The sequence below is a fragment of the Papilio xuthus genome, unplaced genomic scaffold (genome assembly GCF_000836235.2).
Source record: "Papilio xuthus unplaced genomic scaffold, Pxut_1.1 DF827679.1, whole genome shotgun sequence".
In the NCBI taxonomy this organism is placed as follows: domain Eukaryota; kingdom Metazoa; phylum Arthropoda; class Insecta; order Lepidoptera; family Papilionidae; genus Papilio; species Papilio xuthus.
Window position 1 is genome coordinate 2,045,884 of NW_013530970.1, and position 20,488 is coordinate 2,066,371.

The 20,488-nt window shown below is 31.9% G+C and overlaps 3 protein-coding genes across 5 annotated transcripts in view; 2 read left to right on the plus strand and 1 right to left on the minus strand.

Moving 5' to 3' along the window:
• The window catches only part of LOC106117835 (uncharacterized), a 55,101-nt gene extending 48,519 nt beyond the window's left edge, over positions 1 to 6,582 (plus strand). The window contains exon 3 of the mRNA XM_013312300.1: positions 5,877 to 6,582. Coding sequence (XP_013167754.1) covers positions 5,877 to 6,472 — 596 coding nt within the window. The 3' untranslated portion in view covers positions 6,473 to 6,582. The remainder of the gene's footprint in view (positions 1 to 5,876) is intronic.
• A 2,891-nt stretch (positions 6,583 to 9,473) lies between these two features.
• Positions 9,474 to 12,780, plus strand: LOC106117836 (protein D3). Its single transcript, XM_013312301.1, has 5 exons — positions 9,474 to 9,584; positions 9,897 to 9,978; positions 11,687 to 11,810; positions 12,132 to 12,345; positions 12,633 to 12,780. The coding sequence occupies exons 2-5, from the start codon at positions 9,901 to 9,903 to the stop codon at positions 12,769 to 12,771; spliced, it is 555 nt and encodes a 184-aa protein (XP_013167755.1). The 5' UTR covers positions 9,474 to 9,584; positions 9,897 to 9,900; the 3' UTR covers positions 12,772 to 12,780.
• Positions 12,781 to 13,745: 965 nt separating this feature from the next.
• LOC106117818 (protein D2-like) lies at positions 13,746 to 20,349 on the minus strand. 3 transcript variants are annotated; one of them, XM_013312270.1, is made up of 5 exons: positions 20,211 to 20,349; positions 18,115 to 18,211; positions 15,240 to 15,363; positions 14,602 to 14,815; positions 13,746 to 14,165 (listed from the first exon to the last, which is right to left on the minus strand). In XM_013312270.1, the coding sequence occupies exons 2-5, from the start codon at positions 18,193 to 18,195 to the stop codon at positions 14,027 to 14,029; spliced, it is 558 nt and encodes a 185-aa protein (XP_013167724.1). In that variant the 5' UTR covers positions 18,196 to 18,211; positions 20,211 to 20,349; the 3' UTR covers positions 13,746 to 14,026.
• Positions 20,350 to 20,488: the final 139 nt, after the last annotated feature.

Here is a 20,488-nt window from a genome sequence, read left to right on the forward strand (position 1 = left end):
TTTTAAAACTCAGGCCAAGTTTAAGTCAATAAAAAAATGATCCATTCGTGAACGAACGTGGACCTCGAGTTAAACGTTCTCCAATTGTGATCACGTGGTTGATAGTTGGAATCCCGCCATTCGAATATTGTCGGCATAAGCCTAGAGCTTAGTTGTAATGGTACAAGAAATATTAGTAAATTAATAAAAATCTATAATACTAATTTATTATTTAAAATAAACATAATTTTACCAACAGATTTTCCTGCCGAAACATCTGATATATGAATATGTTGTCTCTATCTTCTCAAAGAAAATGAGAGGGATGTGAAATACCACGACCACACAGAAGACAGGCGTGAAGTGTAAGCAATTCCGCGTTTCGTCTGATGAGTGTGCGTCCTGGAGGCCTAATTTAGTCCTTTTTCTCTTCCTACCCTTTTTATAAGGAAAGGATGGGAAGTGGAAGTGGACTTACCAGATGAGAGGATGCATGGATATGTTTTGTTTCTGTGCATCCTCACCTCCGTCGATTAAAGGTAGGCAACGCATATGCAATTGCGTATGTCTATGGGCAACGATCACTTCGCTATTTCAGCGATTTCAGGTGACCGCTCGCTCGTTTGCCACCTAATGATATAAAAAAAATGTAATGACCTATGGTTTGTTAGATGTTTTGCCTTTGTAAATATATTGAGACGTTTTCTATACACACATTGAAATAATTGATTAATTTTTGACAATGAATGAATTGATTACACATACCAACAAAGTTAAAGGTCAGTGAACTTTACATACGTAGGTTTTGCACGTATTGTTGCAATTACAAACCAACATAAAGATACAAAGCAAATCATTATAGAGTCGAACACGTTTCGATTGCGCGCAAGTATTGCACTCAAGTCATCCTCGGAATGACGAAATGTTGACGACATATGCTAAAAAGTAATTTACACCGGAGACTTTAGTTAATGATTCTTTACACGTACTGATTTTGTTTATTCATTCTTTACGGTACAGAGAAAATTTTACCAATATTATGAATGCAAAATTTTAGATGGATGGGTTTGTTAGAACGTATCACCGGAAATGCACAACGGATCTCGATGAAATTTGGCACAGATGTAGAACATAGTGTGGACGAACGCAAAGGCTACTTTTTTAGTTTTTTTTTAATTTCGCGCGGATAGAGTCGCGGGACAACTAGTTTAACATAAAACTACCTTTACTGCACTAGGCCAACGTGATTGAATATCGTCTGGTCACCTCATAGCCCAACTTAGAATAGGATCCGAGGCTCAAGTTTTTAACCGACTTCAAAAGAGAAGAGGAGAGGTTTTAGTCTGTATGTTTTACGCAAAAAAAACTTTTTGGAATATTGAATATTTAACTGAGAATTACATTACCAGTTTTATATGTATATTTATAATAACCATGACAAGTCAATTGATATTTATATAAGATTTTTTATATTCACAAGCAAACTTCACAAAAATGTTGTCACGTGCCATTAGAGTGACCATTCTTAATAATAGACACGGATTTGTTCCAGTTTTAGATAGTGTATATTTTTTACCAATGAACCCACAACTTTTATACTAATGTTAAGTCCAATTTTAAAATGGAAACTGTGATAATGACGTTTTGAATTCGACGGAAAATATTCCATCGAATTTTCGTAGATTTTCATTGTAGATAGATTATAATATTGGTATAAATCTCGAGATGAGAAAGATATTGTCATGCTTGTTTATTTGACGTGCAGTGAAATTATAATTCCTGACGGTAAAAGGGTAACTTTGTCCCATGTTCACATTATAAATGGTCCCCCTACATGTCCTAAAAAGCTCAATTTAGACGCGTACGCAATTAAGCAATATTTTTATTTACACTTCGCCCGGTCAACTTGTTTGTACGAGGTCGTTCAGTACTGATGATATTGTTTGTTCATGTTATTTCAATATAGTCATATTACGTTTGTTTAGCACGCCATCTATATTCAAAGTTAGATAATAGTTTGTCGATTATTACTTTTGCACTACTGATAAGGGGATAATGGTTTCGAGGTCTGTCACATTTACCATAGTTTTCTACATCAAAATCTCCGTTTAAAAAACTTTTTTATCTCTGTTTTGTCTAAGATAAAGGCAAGGATGATGATATGTTTCATACAAAGATTTTGGCCTCAGAAACCAATGGTTAAACTCTGGTTAACAGTTACAAAAGCAAAATTTAAGACATTGAAATTGCACGCTTCCATATACATGGTATATATGGTCGGATGTTTCCATCGGGGAGCCGATCGGCCCAATGGGAGTTTTTTCCCATTGGCCCGATTGTTACTATGTATTTGATCGTCCCAATGGTAAACACCCATATTGTCATGGAGATTTTAAAAACATATGGCTGAATGTTTTAGGCTTTGGACTGAAACAAAATTTAAAATAATCGTATCAAAATATCAAAAATCATTTCCCGTTTTAAACGAAACAAAAAAGCTAATAAAACGTTGCGTTACAAAAAAATAGCTTCAATTAACTAAATACGATTAGAATTTGCATAAATAATTACTTCTTAATACCCAAAAAATAAGAGGCAGTTCTAAATTTGGCAAAACGAGTCGCTAAATGTTGCGAAATGAATGTACCAATCTGTAATTTGCGGTTTTAGTGACCCAATACCTTTTAGTAGTACCATTCTACAATATAAGGCCAAAGGAAAACGTATAAACGTGAGTTTTCATTGCATTAAAACATGTACAGAAACATATCATCTCATTCTTCTAGCAGAAATTCAGATAATTAACAATTTTATGTAAAGTACTAGAGAAAACTTTTCTAGAATGAAAGGGATGTGGATTATTTCGTATAATATTCCATCTTAGGAAGACGTAAAATTATAAAACTAAATAATAACTAATATTTGTCTTTAGTAGTTTTATGTAAATGTACATATTTAACTCATTAAAGCAATGATTTACAGCGACGTCTACATGATAAATCAACTTATGTATGATAACAATTTTTTGTCGATAATAATATTTTTATCAGCTATTCTTTATTGTATTGGTTTTAGCTAAAGTATATGCTTGATTTATTAACTAATACCACTCAAAATACCTTAGTACATATTGCGTTAATACAACATGAAATAAGTAAAAAAGATGGCATTAAAAAAAAACAGAAAATGGCCACTCAAAATACCTCCCGAAATTCCGTCGATTTCCTTTCGACATCATAAACATCGATACATCAATCGAAAAATTCTTTACCATCATCTAACTTATCCGATGTATTTACGGTGAAGGAAAACACGTGATGGCACCTCAGCATATCTACCGAAGAAATTCAAAGATATGTGTCAACCCACCCGGACTTGATCAGCGTGGTTGACTATGGCCTAGTCACCCCTTACTTAGGGTAAGCTCCAAACCCCTCAGTGGGCACGTATAGTAAGCTGCTGATGATTATGATCCGACTTATAAAATTAGCAATTTTTTCTTATTATATAAATCAAAGTATAGTTGTCAGGAACATGTAAGAGGAAGCGATAGGTAAATCGAAACGCGCGAGAAACGAACCTGCCCTTCACGGTCGGATCGTATCGCAATAAGTATTCGATTACTTACACATATTATCATTCTAAGGTACACTATATCTGCCGGTAGGAAAATGCAATGGCCTTATATTTACGTGATGAAGATATACTTTATATTATGACTAACCACTCCGTCAGCAAATATAAGAAATATAATATGTATTATACAATTTTTTTCTTTAGTCTTCTTCAAGAAGTTATGTATCTTTTAATCTTAACATTCTCATAGTATACAGAGTAGTTTAAAATCTACTAAATGATGTTTGAATAACTAGCATTCAAGAATATGATAGTAGGTTCGACCAAAAGCTTCTGATCCACAAAGGTGATAAAATGTCTTGTTACCTATCTCCCATTACAATATTGCTAATTGGTCGACATAAGTTTATCTTATGTTTATACTTATCATATACTTAAAGTCTCAACAAATCTACACTTTACGATAGTTATTCATTATCTTATTTACCTAAACGTAATATAGTACAACTACCGAAACATTAACTTGATTGTTTGAAATAATCAAGCGCGATAACCCTCGTAAGCCATAAACAATCGTTGGCATTATGTAAGCATGTATATCAAAAGTTAAGGTCACCATTTACGGATAGGTTAAAAGTCGTCTTGTGAAAGAAGACAATTTTATGAGGCACGTAGGTTTAGAGCTGGAGGCTAAATAATATTACGGGTCTTGAAAGTGATCCCTGGGGCTCTCCTCTATCTTATCTCTAAAAAGATGTGTTTTGTTATTCTTATAATTAAAAAGGTCTTCACCTTGCCATTTCGATTATAAATTTCATCTCTCGCTATATTAAACATATTGAGTAATTCGCGAAACCTTTATATTAAACTAGCTGTCGCCTGCGACTCCGTCCACGTGGATATATAAAAAAACTTGATTGGTGTAGCCTATGTGTTCTTTCAGACTATGTTCTATACGTATGCCAAATTTAATCGAGATCCGTTCAGTCGTTCTAGAGATATCTTCAAACACCCATCCATCCACATCACATACATCTAAACATTCACATTTATAATATTAGTAAGGTAAATAAAAAGCAGCTCTTCAAGGCATAAATTCGAAAACAAATGAATAAGTAGTATCCTATGTCCGTCTCCTGGCTCTAGGCTACCACCTCACCAATTTTCAGGCATATCGGTAAAGCCGTTCTTGAGGTATAAATAGTGTAACTAACACGACTTTATTTTATATATACATACTAGCGGATCCGACAGACGTTGTCCTGTCTACACGTCTTTAATTTGAATAAATTAATATGAAGTTAATGTTTGATGAAAATTGTGAATCTAAACCATTCCCAGATCCCCTTGAACACACACAAAAAATTTCATCAAAATCGGTCCAGTCGCTTGAGAGAAGTTCAGTGACATACACACTCACAGAAGAATTATATATATGAAGATAGATGATCGATATTAACAAATGCTATGCTTTATTCTGCATTGTATATTGTATTAAAAAAGTAACAAAAATCTTGTAAAACGTCGGTCAATATAAATTAATTTTAGGGCTACTTGTTTTAAATTAAACATATATTATTTGGAGCCACTTATCTTTTTAATATATTAGTGATAGTACCTATAGTGCTTACGTCTTGACGTTATTTTTCAATAAAAGTAAATCATACAGATTTTATATTAAAGGCAAATCATTAAATCACACAACAAAGACGTTCAGTCACGTAAAAATCAAGATGATTGTGCTCACATACGACCTGTGAAGGTCCTCGCGTTTTCCTCTCATCATAAATCCTTGATAAAAAAGTTTCTAGGTCATACACAGACATTTGACAACATGATTAGAATGTATGGCGTCGCGGAAGTATTTATCTACGTGCTTGGAATATTTATATAGAATAACATCTGTTGTAACTCACTCTAACCTAATTATAGCAATTTCGAAGAGTATATTATTTAATGTCATCTATAATATAAAAATTAATCGCAAAATGTGATGGTAAGCGCATAACTCAACAACCCCTGGACCAATTTGGCCGATTCTTCTTTTAAATGTTCGTTGAAGTTCAAAGATTGTTTTTACGCCGAGAAAAATTCGAATAATTGCCGGGAAACCCTCTAGGAACTTTTCTTTAATCCCGCGCGGACATGGTCTCGTCCGACAGCTACTTGTAAATAAAAGGTATTTATTTATTCCTTACGACAACGTTGTAGTTTTTGTCTTCTATATAAATTTTGTATGTAGTTGGTTGGATATAGTTGGTAGGTAGTAGATAGTTGGTTGGTCCTTTTATTGTTTAAATTTCCTTTTTCTCTAATTTCAGTAAGCACCGGCTACGAATCAGATCGGGAAGAATGGAGAAACAGCCGTTCCCAGTTCTCTACCACAGCTTTCGACAGTCTAGCTAGACCAACGAAAATGGCAATGGCATTAACACTAAGGAAGCCTCAGAGAATAGATCCAACTCCACAGTATTACCGTCTATCCAGCGAACCGAAGCCAAAACTTACCCCATTACCTTTCAGACCGAATAACTTTTTGCAACGAGCACCCAGGTTACCACGACCGAGTTCAGAAATAAAAAGAAATTTGAGTACGGATCATAGGAAATATACATCGCTACAGAGTTTAGAATTACCTAAGAAATTAAGTGAACCGAAGAAAAATGATCCTAAGAAGAATTACACAAACTTATCGAATAGGATTACGGGATTGACGAATAAATTGCGAGATTTAGGAGCAACTAGTAACACTATAGGGAGGTTCAAAGCTCAGTCCCACGGGGATGTTGCAAATCTTAAACCAGTATTAAAGAACAACGTTCAAGATGGAAGTAAACGTTCAGTTGTTAGGACGTGCAGCGTTGAACCACCAAAGAAAGTTACTTTCAGCGCATTTGCTACCGTCCAAGTTGTATAAATTTCCTAATTTTAATTAATCTTGATAATAATCTGCATTTTCTTCTTGTATTAATCTTGTGTTCTGTATATTTTAATTGTGGGTATTAATTTAAAATAATTAGTTTTAATCTGCAAACAATATTATATTTGATTGGAAAATACTTATTTTAGATTTTATTTTATAATATTGAGAAAGGGCCGGGATTTCTGTGTAAATAACATTTTTTGCTTTTATAATAAAAACCTCTTAAACGAATTGTTAGCTATAAGAAAATACCCATTAATGTTGTTTTTATGTCTTAAATTTATGCTTTTTCTTTATGATTTTGCACGCATATGAATTACACGCATTTTCCTCAATGACTTACCAAATAATGTTATTATATTGGAAAAAGTCACTTTTTATTTTCTGCACGCACTGTAAGACATCACATATTTAGCAAGCACTGAATTAATTTTTAATTTTAAAAATATAAACGGAGCGATTATTTTGTCTAATCGATTAATCTTTTATTATATTACATCTGAAAAAATATTAAAAGTCTTGAGGGGTCGGTGAAGATATGATTTGGAATCAGTCTGGTATTTCTCTCACATTTTTTACATCGAAATACTTTTATCAAACATATATATGCATCCCTCTCGTTGTCTTTGAAGAACAGAGATAAGAGTATGTTTTAATAAAGTGTTTTGACTCTGAAAAGTCACGTTAAAAAAACATAAATCTGAACACTGGGTTGTCTTCACGGGCCAAAGAGTTAAGGGTTGTCAGGGCACTGGACCCTGAGGAAGCCTGGCCATTGAACATACTTGTAGAAGGTCAGGATGGTGGCTTTAAGACCAAAAAAGAATTCGATTAGACAAAATGGCCGTCAGCGATTCCGCATTTAAAATTTCTGTTATTTTGAATCTGAACTGACAGTTGTGAACTTCCGCTTGCCCGATGCAAAGGATATACAACGCTTGCGATGTCATACATAGTCCGATTAATTTGTCTGACCCGGTGGGTATAAAAACTTAAGTACATTACTCACCTAAAAGTTTGTAAGTAAAGTACACAGAGCTTCCCACTGTTAATAGGAAAAAATACCACTAAATATCTTACTGCAGCTATCCTGTCTTATCTTGTGTATAATTTTCTTTGCTTAGATATTTTTTACATTATTTTCTGAGCTAAGCGCGATAACAGCGCCCCTTTCACCGGGCCAGATTAGTTTGTCGGACAACAAATTACGAAATGCCACCAATCTTTGTTAGATTGCTGTCGGTCAGTTTCAGGTGATGATAGAAATTAAATAGGAATTAATTTATTGTTATTTATTTATTCGATACGAATATTTATCATAAACAATAACAAAACGAAGAATACATAATAAAATATTTTTTTTTATTCATTATTAAGTAGATAAAAGTTTACGTTAAAACTATTCTATTATTCAAATAAACACATGTTTTTAATCATTAATTTTATTAAAATATAAACACATATTAAAATCTAAATAATTTTCAATAATTCTTTTCGAAATTTACTATATAATTCCCTAATTTTTATATTTTCTAACCTCAATTACATCCGTCATATTTAAATTATATTTTTTTTAATCTATGTATATTTCATGTCATTTCTAGTCGTCCTATCTAATTTTTGTCCTAACTTAAATATTATTGTATCACGTTTTCTTTATTATTATTAAATATAACGTCTTATTTTATATTTCTTATTATCTCTAGCAAATTTTCTTATTTATAATTTCAATGATTCAAACTTTGAACTTAGCGAATAATAACATATGCCATAGATAACCTATAAAGATAAAAAATGTTAAAATCTTATGGCGGGAAATATTCTTTGATTATTTTTTTATAATATACTTTTAATTTATATTTGTTATATAATCTATATGTATAGTCTGACCAGGAATAAAAAATACCATAGTGCGGAAAAAGATGTAAGTATTTTTTTTACAATATAAAGTGTGATGATTTTCATATTCTTGGTTACGCTATACGTGTGATGTATATTTTATTTATCTTAAAGTAATAAAATAATGTATATTTGATTCTTATCCTAAGGAAAAGTCATAGTTATTGTCACTGTATTCTATCGTAGATTAAAAAACTTGATTAGATTTTTTTTTAAATATAGCTTAATTACGGTTTAAATATTTTAATGATTTATTATGTTGTTGTTTATTCTTGATTTAAATGTTTGAAAATTAATAAAATGTTTGTTAATCTATGAGTTTATTTTTTATCTGTACAGCTTTATTAATTATTTCTTAAAACATTTTTTGAACAAATTATTTGGATTGTTATTTTTTTTAATTCATAAATATAAGCTTGCTTTTATATCCCATAAATATAAACTTTAAAAAATATGAGATCCAGTATATTTTAAATGACCAATACTGTTCTCGAACAATCTAGTATTGGGTCGCTGCGAAATAAACCATTTCGTATAAGTTGTGATATTTTGTACCAATATTTTGGACTTTAGAGTTTATGGAATTAAGGAATATGAAGCAAAAAAGCTAAACCGTGTTATTCAGCTGTGCATAATCTTACTTCTTACTAATATTAAAAATGCGAATGTTTAGATGGATGGACAGATGGATGATTGTTTAAAGGTATCTCCGGAACGGCTCAACGGATCTTGATGGAATTTGGCATAGATGTAGAACATAGTCTGGAAGAACATATAACTCATAAAGTTTTTTTTTATTCCGCGCAGGCAGAGTCACGGGCGACAGCTAGTATTCCAATAAAAAATCTTAACTAAAATCCACGTCGTAATAACAAGAATTTCAAATTGTTCTCTAACTGTGAAATTCCATAGACATTTTAATACTTATCTCTTTCATTTCTTTTGACAAAAAAGAGACGGCAATATCAATACAAGTGTCACGAGATTCGAATCTATTTTTGATTATTCTTTACGTTGTTTACCTTTTATAATTATAATTAAAGTAATCAAATATTATCCAATATTGAACACGCGTGAACAAATGTTGTTTTAAGATAAATAATTTTATGATAACCTAAACATGTAACGTTGTAATAAAAAAATTCGCGAAGTGTTACCATAAAATAGCTCAGTTTCTTCTCGGTGGCCGTCTGCGACGAACGTAAAGGTAAGAGTTTTAGCTATTGACTATAGTACATTATCGATTTACCAAATTTATTAATAAATCGACTATTGTAATAAAATATTAAAAAATATTAGCTTCCGATTTATTTGTTTTTAATATTTTTTTTAAATTTTGAATTATTTTTGATAATAATAAATACATCTTAATTAGATTAGATTAATATTAAAGGTCATTAACAAAAAAACAATCAACGATAAAATTATTGATTTCGTTACCTAACCAGTTTGAAATATTGTTGCACAAACTGGTTACTCGAGGAAATTTCTAGAAATAATAACTATAATATTTTTACAGCACAATGTCTGTTAAGAACGCATTTGAGACGAGCAAGATAGTTCCTGATGTCATCCCAACCGCACCAACAGCTCTCATTGGGGTAAGAAATATTAAGATTTTTTTTTAATTTATTTATTTTTCACGTGTGCATACGGAATTGAAATTTAAGTTAGATATTATGATTCCTGAAAACCTAGTGGTATTACTAAAAACATATTAAAATATTAGAAATGAAGCGTTAGTATTATGCAACCTTAAGGTTGCTTCAAATTTTTTTTACGTTAAAAGACGTTATAACTCTCCTTTATGTTTAAGTATAATTTCGCAAAATAGAAGAATTAATCTATAGGTATAAAAATAATAACAAAATTATTATTAATGTCATTCGAAACATGATTTTATTTAATGAAACAATCTTAATTCTGCAAGATATTGTCATTATTCCATATCTAGTCAGGAATCAATTTAGTAGGAACTCGTAAATTGACGTAACAAACTGATACGCTTAAGTATTTTTGATTGTTATGGACTCATGAATTGACACTTGCCTTATTTATAAAACAAATAGCTGTTGCCCGCGACTCTATCCGCGTGGAATTAAAAAAAACATAATTAGTAGTCTATGTATTCATACAGACTATGTCTATATGTATACCAAACATCCCGATCCGTTCACCGGTCTGGAGATAGCTTTAAACAAACATCCATCCATCCATTCAAACATTCGCATTTATAATATTAGTAAGATATTTACGATAGTGTTAACTTAGGAGTCAGACTTATATAGAAACAAAATTATGTTTGAAATTAAATTAATACGTCTGAATTGCAAAAGGTTGAGTATCGATGTTGCCATTTACATCAGTGAAAATTTAAATGGAAACTTTTTTTGCATTTTATGTTGATTATAAAAACGTAAACATAATTCTAATTTTTCTCCTTACTATATCAGCAACATAATCTTTTAGTTATTCGATTGATTATTATCTTTTGATAAAAGCAATTATTAATTGACGCGGTATTAACAAAATCTCCAAATGTTTGCAATTTCTGATAAAATTTGTTCATAAAAAAAATATCGTAGACGTTTGGGATTAAGATTTCAATTCGACACTCAATCAATTTTTTATATCACACATTAATTATAAATAATGATAAAATTCTTACACGTTTCAGTTTTAACAAAACAAAAGTGACAATACAAAAATAACTATTAATCTTATCGTATAGTATGTCTCGATTTTTTTGACATGTAAAAATACAGATAAAAATTTCTCGTAATTATTGTGAAATTAAATTTACATTTTTGAACGAAAATGTCTCAAATATTTTATCAAAATAATAATTAAATGTATATGTAAACATCGCCTACGAATCAAGATGGCGGCTAACGCGGGAAAACAATAAGATATCTGTCAAGGTTAATCGATTATTGTTAATGAAATTACGTAACTATTTAAGTAGCAATTTATTGGTTTTGAAATTTGTAATAAATATATTATGATAAAACACCAAAAAGCTATAAAATAAGTATTGTTCCATATCTCTGTTAAACCGTTCGTAGTAAAAACGGTTATTTTTATTCAGTTCTTTTTGAACGTTAATGTAAGTTACGTTTTGATTATCTTGGTTCATGCTTTACGATAAAATCGTGAATTGTAACTCGTAACATATTTATGAAAATATTAATATTTGATTTTCTTTTGTTGACAATATTATTAATAAAAGATACGACAGTGGATACTGTTACACGTCTTTAGAATTGAATTTATAGGTTAGTTTATTAAGTTCATTTCTTAATATTACAGTTGAACTACCAAAGTGGCGCGGTCGCGAACCTGGGCAATGAATTGGCCCCTACAGTGGTGAAGGACCAGCCCACAGTCACCTATGACGCTGACCCTAGCGCCTACTACACTCTCGTCTTCACCGGTATGTTGTAAAAAGACAAACTCATGCTAAAATACTAAGTACCGTGACAACTAATTTCTATAGATAGGCAAATGCTTGGAAATAGCAACGTTTGCTTCGTTCCGGCTTAAATGCGTTTATTTAAGTTCTTGACAATTATTTCTAACGCTACTATTAGTTCGAGTCCTCACTATTCATGTCAGCTTCAAAATGGCGATAATCGAATAGTCACAAAATAGCACGGTTTATAGCCTGTCTATGTCATTGACCTCTAGTAGCCATGGCTTAAAATGTGTTTATTTTTTTAATTGATTTAGCACTCTTATTCTTTGATAATTCCAGACCCGGATAATTACGATGGTCCTGAACCGGTCTACCGTGAGTGGCACCACTGGCTTGTCGGTAACATCCCCGGTAACAAAGTAGACCAGGGCGAGGTCCTGTCCGGGTACATTGGTTCCGGACCACCGGAAGGCACTGGTATTCACAGATACGTCTACATCTTGTACAAACAACCCGGAAAAATCGACTTTGATGAGACCAGATTGACCAACAAGTTAGTATATTCATTTTATTAAATTAAAAATATAGAAATTTAATATATATTTTAAAGCGACATCTATTTTTAGTATGCAAAAAAAAACAGAATTTAATGCCAAAATGGTTGAGTAATTTTTAATGTGGACATTTAAATTTTAAAATTAAAATGTTTTGGTACTTTGGATATTTATAAATTTGAAATCTTAGATTTATAAAATAAAAAAAAATATTGCTTATTTTCATAATTGGATTGTTTTTTTTAATATTTTTTTGCAAACTATTTTACCCAGTTATTTCTATCAGGTCTATCGACGGTCGCGCCGCTTTCTCCACCAAGAAGTTCGCTGAGAAGTACAACTTGGGAGCGCCAGTCGCCGGCAACTTCTACCGCGCACAGTTTGACGACTACGTACCTCTGTTGTACAAGAGCTTGGGTGTTTAATTCTTAATAAAATACAAAGTTATCAGGCTTTTGAGGTGCCATTATATATGTAAAATCCATTTTCCTATTAGCTTCCATGGTCAGTCGAATTACGTCATAATAACTAACTTCGGACTCCAGGACATGACAGCTGACAAGGATCGTGTGACACTTTTTTGACATCTGTCAGATAATTTTCGCAGAATACTTACCTGTTTCCAATGAAATCCTTTTTCTTCGAACTTTTTTTAATATATCTAAAATCTGTGCCGTTTTGAGTATTCCGATTTTGGAAATATTCGACTATATCCAATTCTGTAACTCTGATTGGATGGTTTACCTCTGTTTATCTCTGCAATAAAACTAGACATTCAGAAAAATCTCATTTTCTTGTTTTTCTATAAACATTTAAGTGAATAAATTATTTACAAATAATTTGTTTTTTTTTAACCGACTACAAAAGGAGGTTCTCAGTACCCCTATACATTTATACTTCGTAACTCTACTGGTTTTCCAATTTTCATATATTTTTTTTTCGAATGGTGTTGCCTGTACCATTTTTAATTTAAAAAGTATTCATAGTTTTTATTTTAACATATCTGATAAAGAACCTTAAATATCTTTAAATGAGCAATTCTTGTATATTATATACAAGAATAGCTTATATCACGATTCCGAGATTAACGCTCCAACGATTTTCATAAAATTTAGTATATAGGGGGTTTCGGGGGCCATAAATCGATCTAGCTAGGAATCATTTTTAGAAAATGCCATTTTATTCGTGTTTTATCGATAATAAACATAAACTTAACTTTTTCTATCGGTAAGAACGAAAAATATTATTTATATTTCATCATTTTATTAGTAATTCGTACTTAAATATAATTTCCAAAAAACACAATTTAAAAAAAAAACCGGTCATCCAGGTACTAAATTATTAATTTTATAAATGTAACCACAGCAACTGTTAGAAAATGTAAAATAAAACTATAAGATCGGATACAATGATATATTTGAAACTCTAAACAACTTCACTTACAATCTAAACGCAAATAAACACAAAGGAAATACAAAAACAACTGATTACATCAATTGAAATGCAATATTTAAAATGGCGATCTACACAATTATTAAAGGATATTCAATCTTTGATATCATATTCCTATGGTTCGCAAAATACTATTCCTCAGTTACAACGCCATCTGTTGATCAGAATTGCAGTTTGAAAGCTAATTTATTTCAGTCTTAGCTGACTACGCGTGGGGAGCGCACGTGTCTAGTTGCCGAGCTGTTTGTACAGTAAGGGCACATAATCGTCGTACTTCGCCTGGAAGAAGTTGCCAGCGATCGGGATGCCAAGGTTGTATTTAGTTGCAAATTTGTTGATGGAGAATTTAGCACGACCCTTGTCCGATCTGAAATTAAAAAAAAATAACTAACGGTAAAATTAAAAGGGTTCAGTATTCTTCCATTTTAAAATGATACTAATTATAGCTATCTGAGTGCCTGATTTAAAATCACTTTAAGATTAGAATGAGGTGGTGTAAATAAAAAAAATGCTATGTAAATAAAAACAGGCGCTTATAAGTAGAACATGTAAAATAACTCTTATATTAAAAGTTAGGTTACGGTACTCAAGTATTTAAAAATCATGTGTTAGGTTAAAATACTTTATTTTTTTAGACTGTTAGGTTGTTAAGTGACTCAATTGCTTCCTCTGGAGGCTGGCTAGTATAGATAAATGTGACTTATGAAAGATATGCTTAGAATGGGGGTATGAGATATGACGGCTCAAAGAGGCTTAAAGGATTAGGGATAAGAGCAGTTTCATAATTGAGATAAATAACTCACGTGTTGGGCAGACGTGGCTCATCAAATGTCAGTTTGCCTGGCTGCTTGTACACGAGGAAGACGTATCTGTGCAGGCCTGTGTCCGGCGGCGGGCCGGCGCCCACGTACGCGGAGAGCACCTCGCCCGAGGACACGTCGCTGCCGACCACGTTACCCACCAGCCAGTGATGCCACTCGCGGAATGTTGGCTCCTTACGCGACGGCGCATCGGGATCTAGAATTTATAGCCCGTGACGTCATATATGTCGCTAATAAAGGCCATGTAGTAAGTAACGATGTCTTCATAGCTGACATTGGAATTGATAGTAACAGCACTCTGTTACAGCTCACTGTACGTACCCACCGAGGAGCTTGGAGCCTATCCTATTTTGTGCTGTCACAGTTCGGGTTGACTTCACATATATGTTTGAATTTCTTTGCAGAAATGTATTTGTATTCACGATGTTTTCCTTCACCGTAAGAAACGTCAGACAAAGACAGCGTTTAATCAAAGAAGTGTTAATTGGTCACAAGTCTCTGGGTGTAGTATATGCAGGGGCTTCTAGAGAGAAGCACTACGTGGTTTGTAAACACTAATGTCTTCAATGCTACCCATAGACTGGCTGCTAACTTAAATTAAAACTGTAAGTTATTTTCACCTGTCATGGCAACCGTATAGAAGGTGTTTGGCTCGGCGTCCCATTTCAAAGTGGGCTGGTCCTTCACTTGAGTCGGTGTTAGTTCATTGCCTTCTTTAGCCTCCACGCCACTGGGGTAGTTCACCTGAAAGAAACAAAAGCAAATTATAACTAGCCAACCAAATCATATATTATACAAAATTTCATAGAAATTAATAGGCCCGGTTTCTAAATATATAATTTTAATATCGTTTAATTTAAATTTAACTCGACATAAATATTATTAATATGATAAGACCTAATTAAAAAATACTTGACTAAATCATTAACAAACGATTCTAATGCTTGGTTTACATTATGCCAGTAGCGTAGCTGGCTTCGCATAAACTTTTGGTTTACTGGCGCCAGTGAGTGTTTACATTATGCCAGTGCTGATTATGAGCGCTACTATCCTACTGCACTGGCGTTATGTAAACGAGGCATAATAGAGCTAAGAAAAATGACTCCCTACTTTTAAATAGCAGGAAAAAGGAAAAGGTAATCGTATTAATCTTTCAAACCACCATAATTACCCAATAATAGGATCATTCTAGATTATCATCTTTCAAAGGAAATTGTCATCCCGATGTTTCTAGAAACAACAGGTTCATGTTTCGAGTCTCACGGTGACACAGTTTACTGGATCTTGTTAACCTTCTCTCAAAAGATAACACGAATACATAACTGCGGGTTACTGACTCACATTCGAATATATTGCCATCTCTTTTTTTCTAATGGAAAAAGTTGAAATAACTACATGAATGGGTGACTCAAATTAAATGAAAAATTATTTTCACGAAATTATTCGAATTCAACTTTGTTACGTAGTATAGTGCACTAATTTATTAATTACACTAATTACTACTAAGACTGCTAGAAAAACTAATATTTTTTAATCCCGCGCGGTCGAAGTCGCGGGTGATAGCTAGTAGTATATATACCTCATAAGTTGAAATGAACACTATAATAGTATAATAATTTGTTGGATTAATGAGGTGTAAATAATAAGAGGAATTCATACAGGTGTAGAGTGTATCAGCCTATTAAATAAAATGATATTGCGATATACACGACAATCAACTTATAATCAAGGACTATATCCATCCATCACATCAACAAAGTAACTTAAATTGTATGTCAAAAGAAAATAACATATTATTATTACTTTTGTTAGGAAGAAAATCCGACACTGTGCCGGTGTACTGGCACAACACTAGACTTACTAAAATGTCAACGTTTATGTCCCCTCACTAATCATTCTGACACTTGACTTTGTAACGAAAGCGCGCCATTCGCGTCAAAGGATTCTTAATAATGTCTAAAACTTTTACTATAATAATAATAATACGAAAGTTTGTTTGCACGTATGTATCTTACAAGGTATCTCCGGAATGGCTCAACGGATATCAATGTAATTTGGCACAGATGCAAAACAGTCTAATAGGCTATTATAATATATATTTCTTTAAGTCCGCGAGGACGGAGTCGCATGCGACAGCTAGTTATGTATAATTTTCTTTTAATAAAGAGAATATTATGACTAAGAATTTTTCCGTTATGACAACTGTTTGTATGTATTTCAATTCTATTGTAACCTATTAGGTATATCTAGTCTTAAGTAATAACTAAATCAATTATCGTTAGTATAAATAACGTCGTCCCTCTCATTATCTTTGACAAAATAGAGATAGAAATGTTTTTCATGCTTTTGATATGCATCAACGATAAATCAGTTTAACTTCTATTATGTTCCAATTTAAAATAATTGAAAACTCGATTCATGCATAGAAATTATCGATTCTCAAATGGTACGAAATTTCCAAACGAGTATAACATTTGTTACTTCCGTTCATACAATCTCTCCACTTTCTCCGTTCGCAAACGTAAACTTACGTAAGTCTATCCAAAAATGATACTAAAATTTATTGCTATTATCACGTGTACTAATATAATAAATGCTAATGTTGAGATGGATGGATGTTTGAAATTATATACGGAACTACTGAAGTGATCTTGCTGAAACTTGGCATAGATGTAGAACATAGTCTGAAAGAACACATAGGCTTTTTATTAATTTTTTTTTTAATTCCGCGTGACAAATCGGGCGACAGTTATTGATAATACTCCGTGTTGTAGAAACGAAGTACAGTTGACATCTCAAAGATGCGTTTAAAAACAATAAGATTGGAAACAAGATTATTGACATGATTGGTGGCTATTTTAACGCGACTCAAATGTATTGGTTTACTTAAAAAAACGTTATATAAAGCTGATACATAGACATCAACACCAAACAAGTTTACCGATAAAAATAATTGTAGGTACCAAAAATAATCTCAAACTCGTTTGGATGTTTTAAGAATACTTTTATTATGTGAATAAAAATTCTTCAAAAACAATCTCTCTGGCAAAATAAAAACACGATTTGCTTATTTAAACATGTTCACGGTCCCGTACATTTTATCAGATTTCTATACTATACTGGCTGTCGCCTAAAAAACTTAATATGATATGTATAATATATATAATAAAAACCACTCTTCAAGGCATAAATTCGAAAAAATAAATGAATAAATAGTATCCTATGTCCGTCTCCTGGCTCTAAGCTACCTCCTCACCAATTTTCAGCCATATCGGTAAAGCAGTTCTTGAGTTATAAATAGTGCAACTAACACGAATTTCTTTTATATATATTATATATAGATTTGTTTAAAGAAATATATAAATCGGTACAATTAAATACATTATTTCAAACCTACATGTTTATATTTTAGTTTCCAGTTGTATGTGGGAGCTAAGATGACGGTAACTCATTTCTAATTAATTTTATTCCAAAATTAAAAAAAAAAAAACTTACCTTAACTAGCGCGGCAGGGGCGACAGGAATAACATCGGGCACCACAGCATTCTCAGCAAAGGACTTCGCGACGGTCGACATCCCTCTAGCTAACACCCTAAAATTGACCATGCCGACAGCTAGTAACAAAACAATCACACATCTCAACATTTGCCCCATTATAATGTGGGACGAACAGATGCACACGACTGTACTAAACGAAAGTGGAAACACATATGCGGCGAAATATAAGCGCCGTGTGTTTAAATAGCAGCATTTGTTAACACAACATTGAAAACCTACCTACTCATTTTTGTTGCAGTCATTTTGTAAAATGCATCTTATTAAAAAATGACTAATTACGAATGAGATATATCGTAAGCTATGTTACTTTACTAGGTAGATAAAAAACCTTAAGGTTAGAATATCTTTAAAATAAAACTGTGTGATAGTCATTTGAAAGTCTATAATTTAAAGTATATAACAGACTAGATAAAATGTTTGGATTTTATTTGCCAAATAAAGTTGTTGGCTTTTCATAATTTCAAAATAAGCTGTGAAATACTGTTCACAGAAAATATTATGTATCAGTTAATTTATTTTTTTGTAAGTTATCTTGCACTTGGACATTGTGAAACAGATCTTTACTGTAGTAAATAATGTAACAAGAATGAACACAAGGTTTGTGTCATGTAATAAAGCTATAGCCTAGACATTTTGAACTTTGGCAAATTTTACAATATATCCACAACTTTCATTATGATATTAATTTGATGTTGAGATGTTTTTTATGTTTGTAAGTTGTTTATTTACTAAAAGATTAACAGAATCACCTACGTCAATTTAATGCAGTGAAAATAGCAGAGGCAGTAAAGTTTAATAACCAAAACAAATATAGCTGCGCAGATTAAATATAGGATTTTATTACTATGAAAAATAATTTGTTTTATAAACAAAAAATTATACCATGAAAGTATTAAAAAGATTACAATTTTTACTGTAGAATTCCACGGAAATAATGTTAATAAAAATTCAATTCTATCATGTCTAAACTATTTACTGCTTCTGTGTAGTTTCCAATTCTCTGTGATTGGAATGTGATAGTTGGTGTTCATATTATGTCAACATCATTGTCATCCGAGGCTAAATATTGGCAATTGTTTTCAGTTGCATTTGGCTTTATTAGAATCAGTATATATGCAAGTAGTCTGTTGAAAGAAAATGTGGGACAAACAGTATTCTCCCCAAAAATAGTCTGGTGAATGATATACAATGAAATTGACTTGTTTTGTGTTTTATTTTTATTTTCTTTCAAAGAAATTAAGCATTTTTTGGTTTGTAATGCTAATTGGTTAATTTATATTGCAATAATTTAATTAACATTGTGTTATCGGCTTTGACAATGTTTGACTTTTTTTACCAAAAAATATATAATTTTGTATAGGAGTTTGGCAGAAGACTGTTATGGTAAGGAGTAATGAAAGTAACTTAGTTTCTGTTAAATTTATAAGCGGCGAATGTGTTCAAATACTTTTTAGACATTTCCAACAATATTCTAAAAGTTTTGACTTTTGAGGGTACATTGCTAAAAAGGCAAGATGTTAGTAAAATTACATGATAAATGACATACATATTAACACAATATGCAATCCCAAGGAGCCGTTGGATGTTTTCCGACGACATATACTAAACCAGTCTGTAATATCAAAAGCCGGTTCGTTAAATGCACATAATTTGTAAAAAAAATCGTGCAAATGAGAGGTACATATCATTTATGATGCAATCTGGGCATATATTCAATATGCAATGTTACCAAATTATATTATAACGATAAAACGGAATAGGAATGTTTGGCAGTGTACCAAATATTGATTACCAAAGTGCCGGTATTCTGACATTTTTAGGTTACATCTTTCAATCAATATTTGGGTATTATTCTGATCTCTGGCATAAAATATCAATTTACGTTACATACAGATGGAATATTATCCTTTAAAAACATCTATTACATAAGTATTAAAATACATTCTTCATGTAACACAGGCATTCGCGATTCAGATAATACTTGAAACTACATATTACATACAATGGATATGCTTCTGATAAAAATTTCTTACCTTAAAATGAGAGTAAAATCTGAAAAACTAGACAGGTATCGTGTAAAACGAATGTAAAACTTGATAAGGTTAAGAAAAGGAAAAGTCTAGAAATTGATAAGACAAAGACAACAATATACAGGCCCAAGTTATCACAACTCAAGTTGACATAAAGAGTACATAGGATTGGGTGATCGAGGGAGGCTGAGAGTAGGCTGGGTTGTAATTGAACCCTGTATACTGATGTACAGTGTAACTAAACTGGGATAAAATCTGTTTTGGAATCATGTATTTATTTT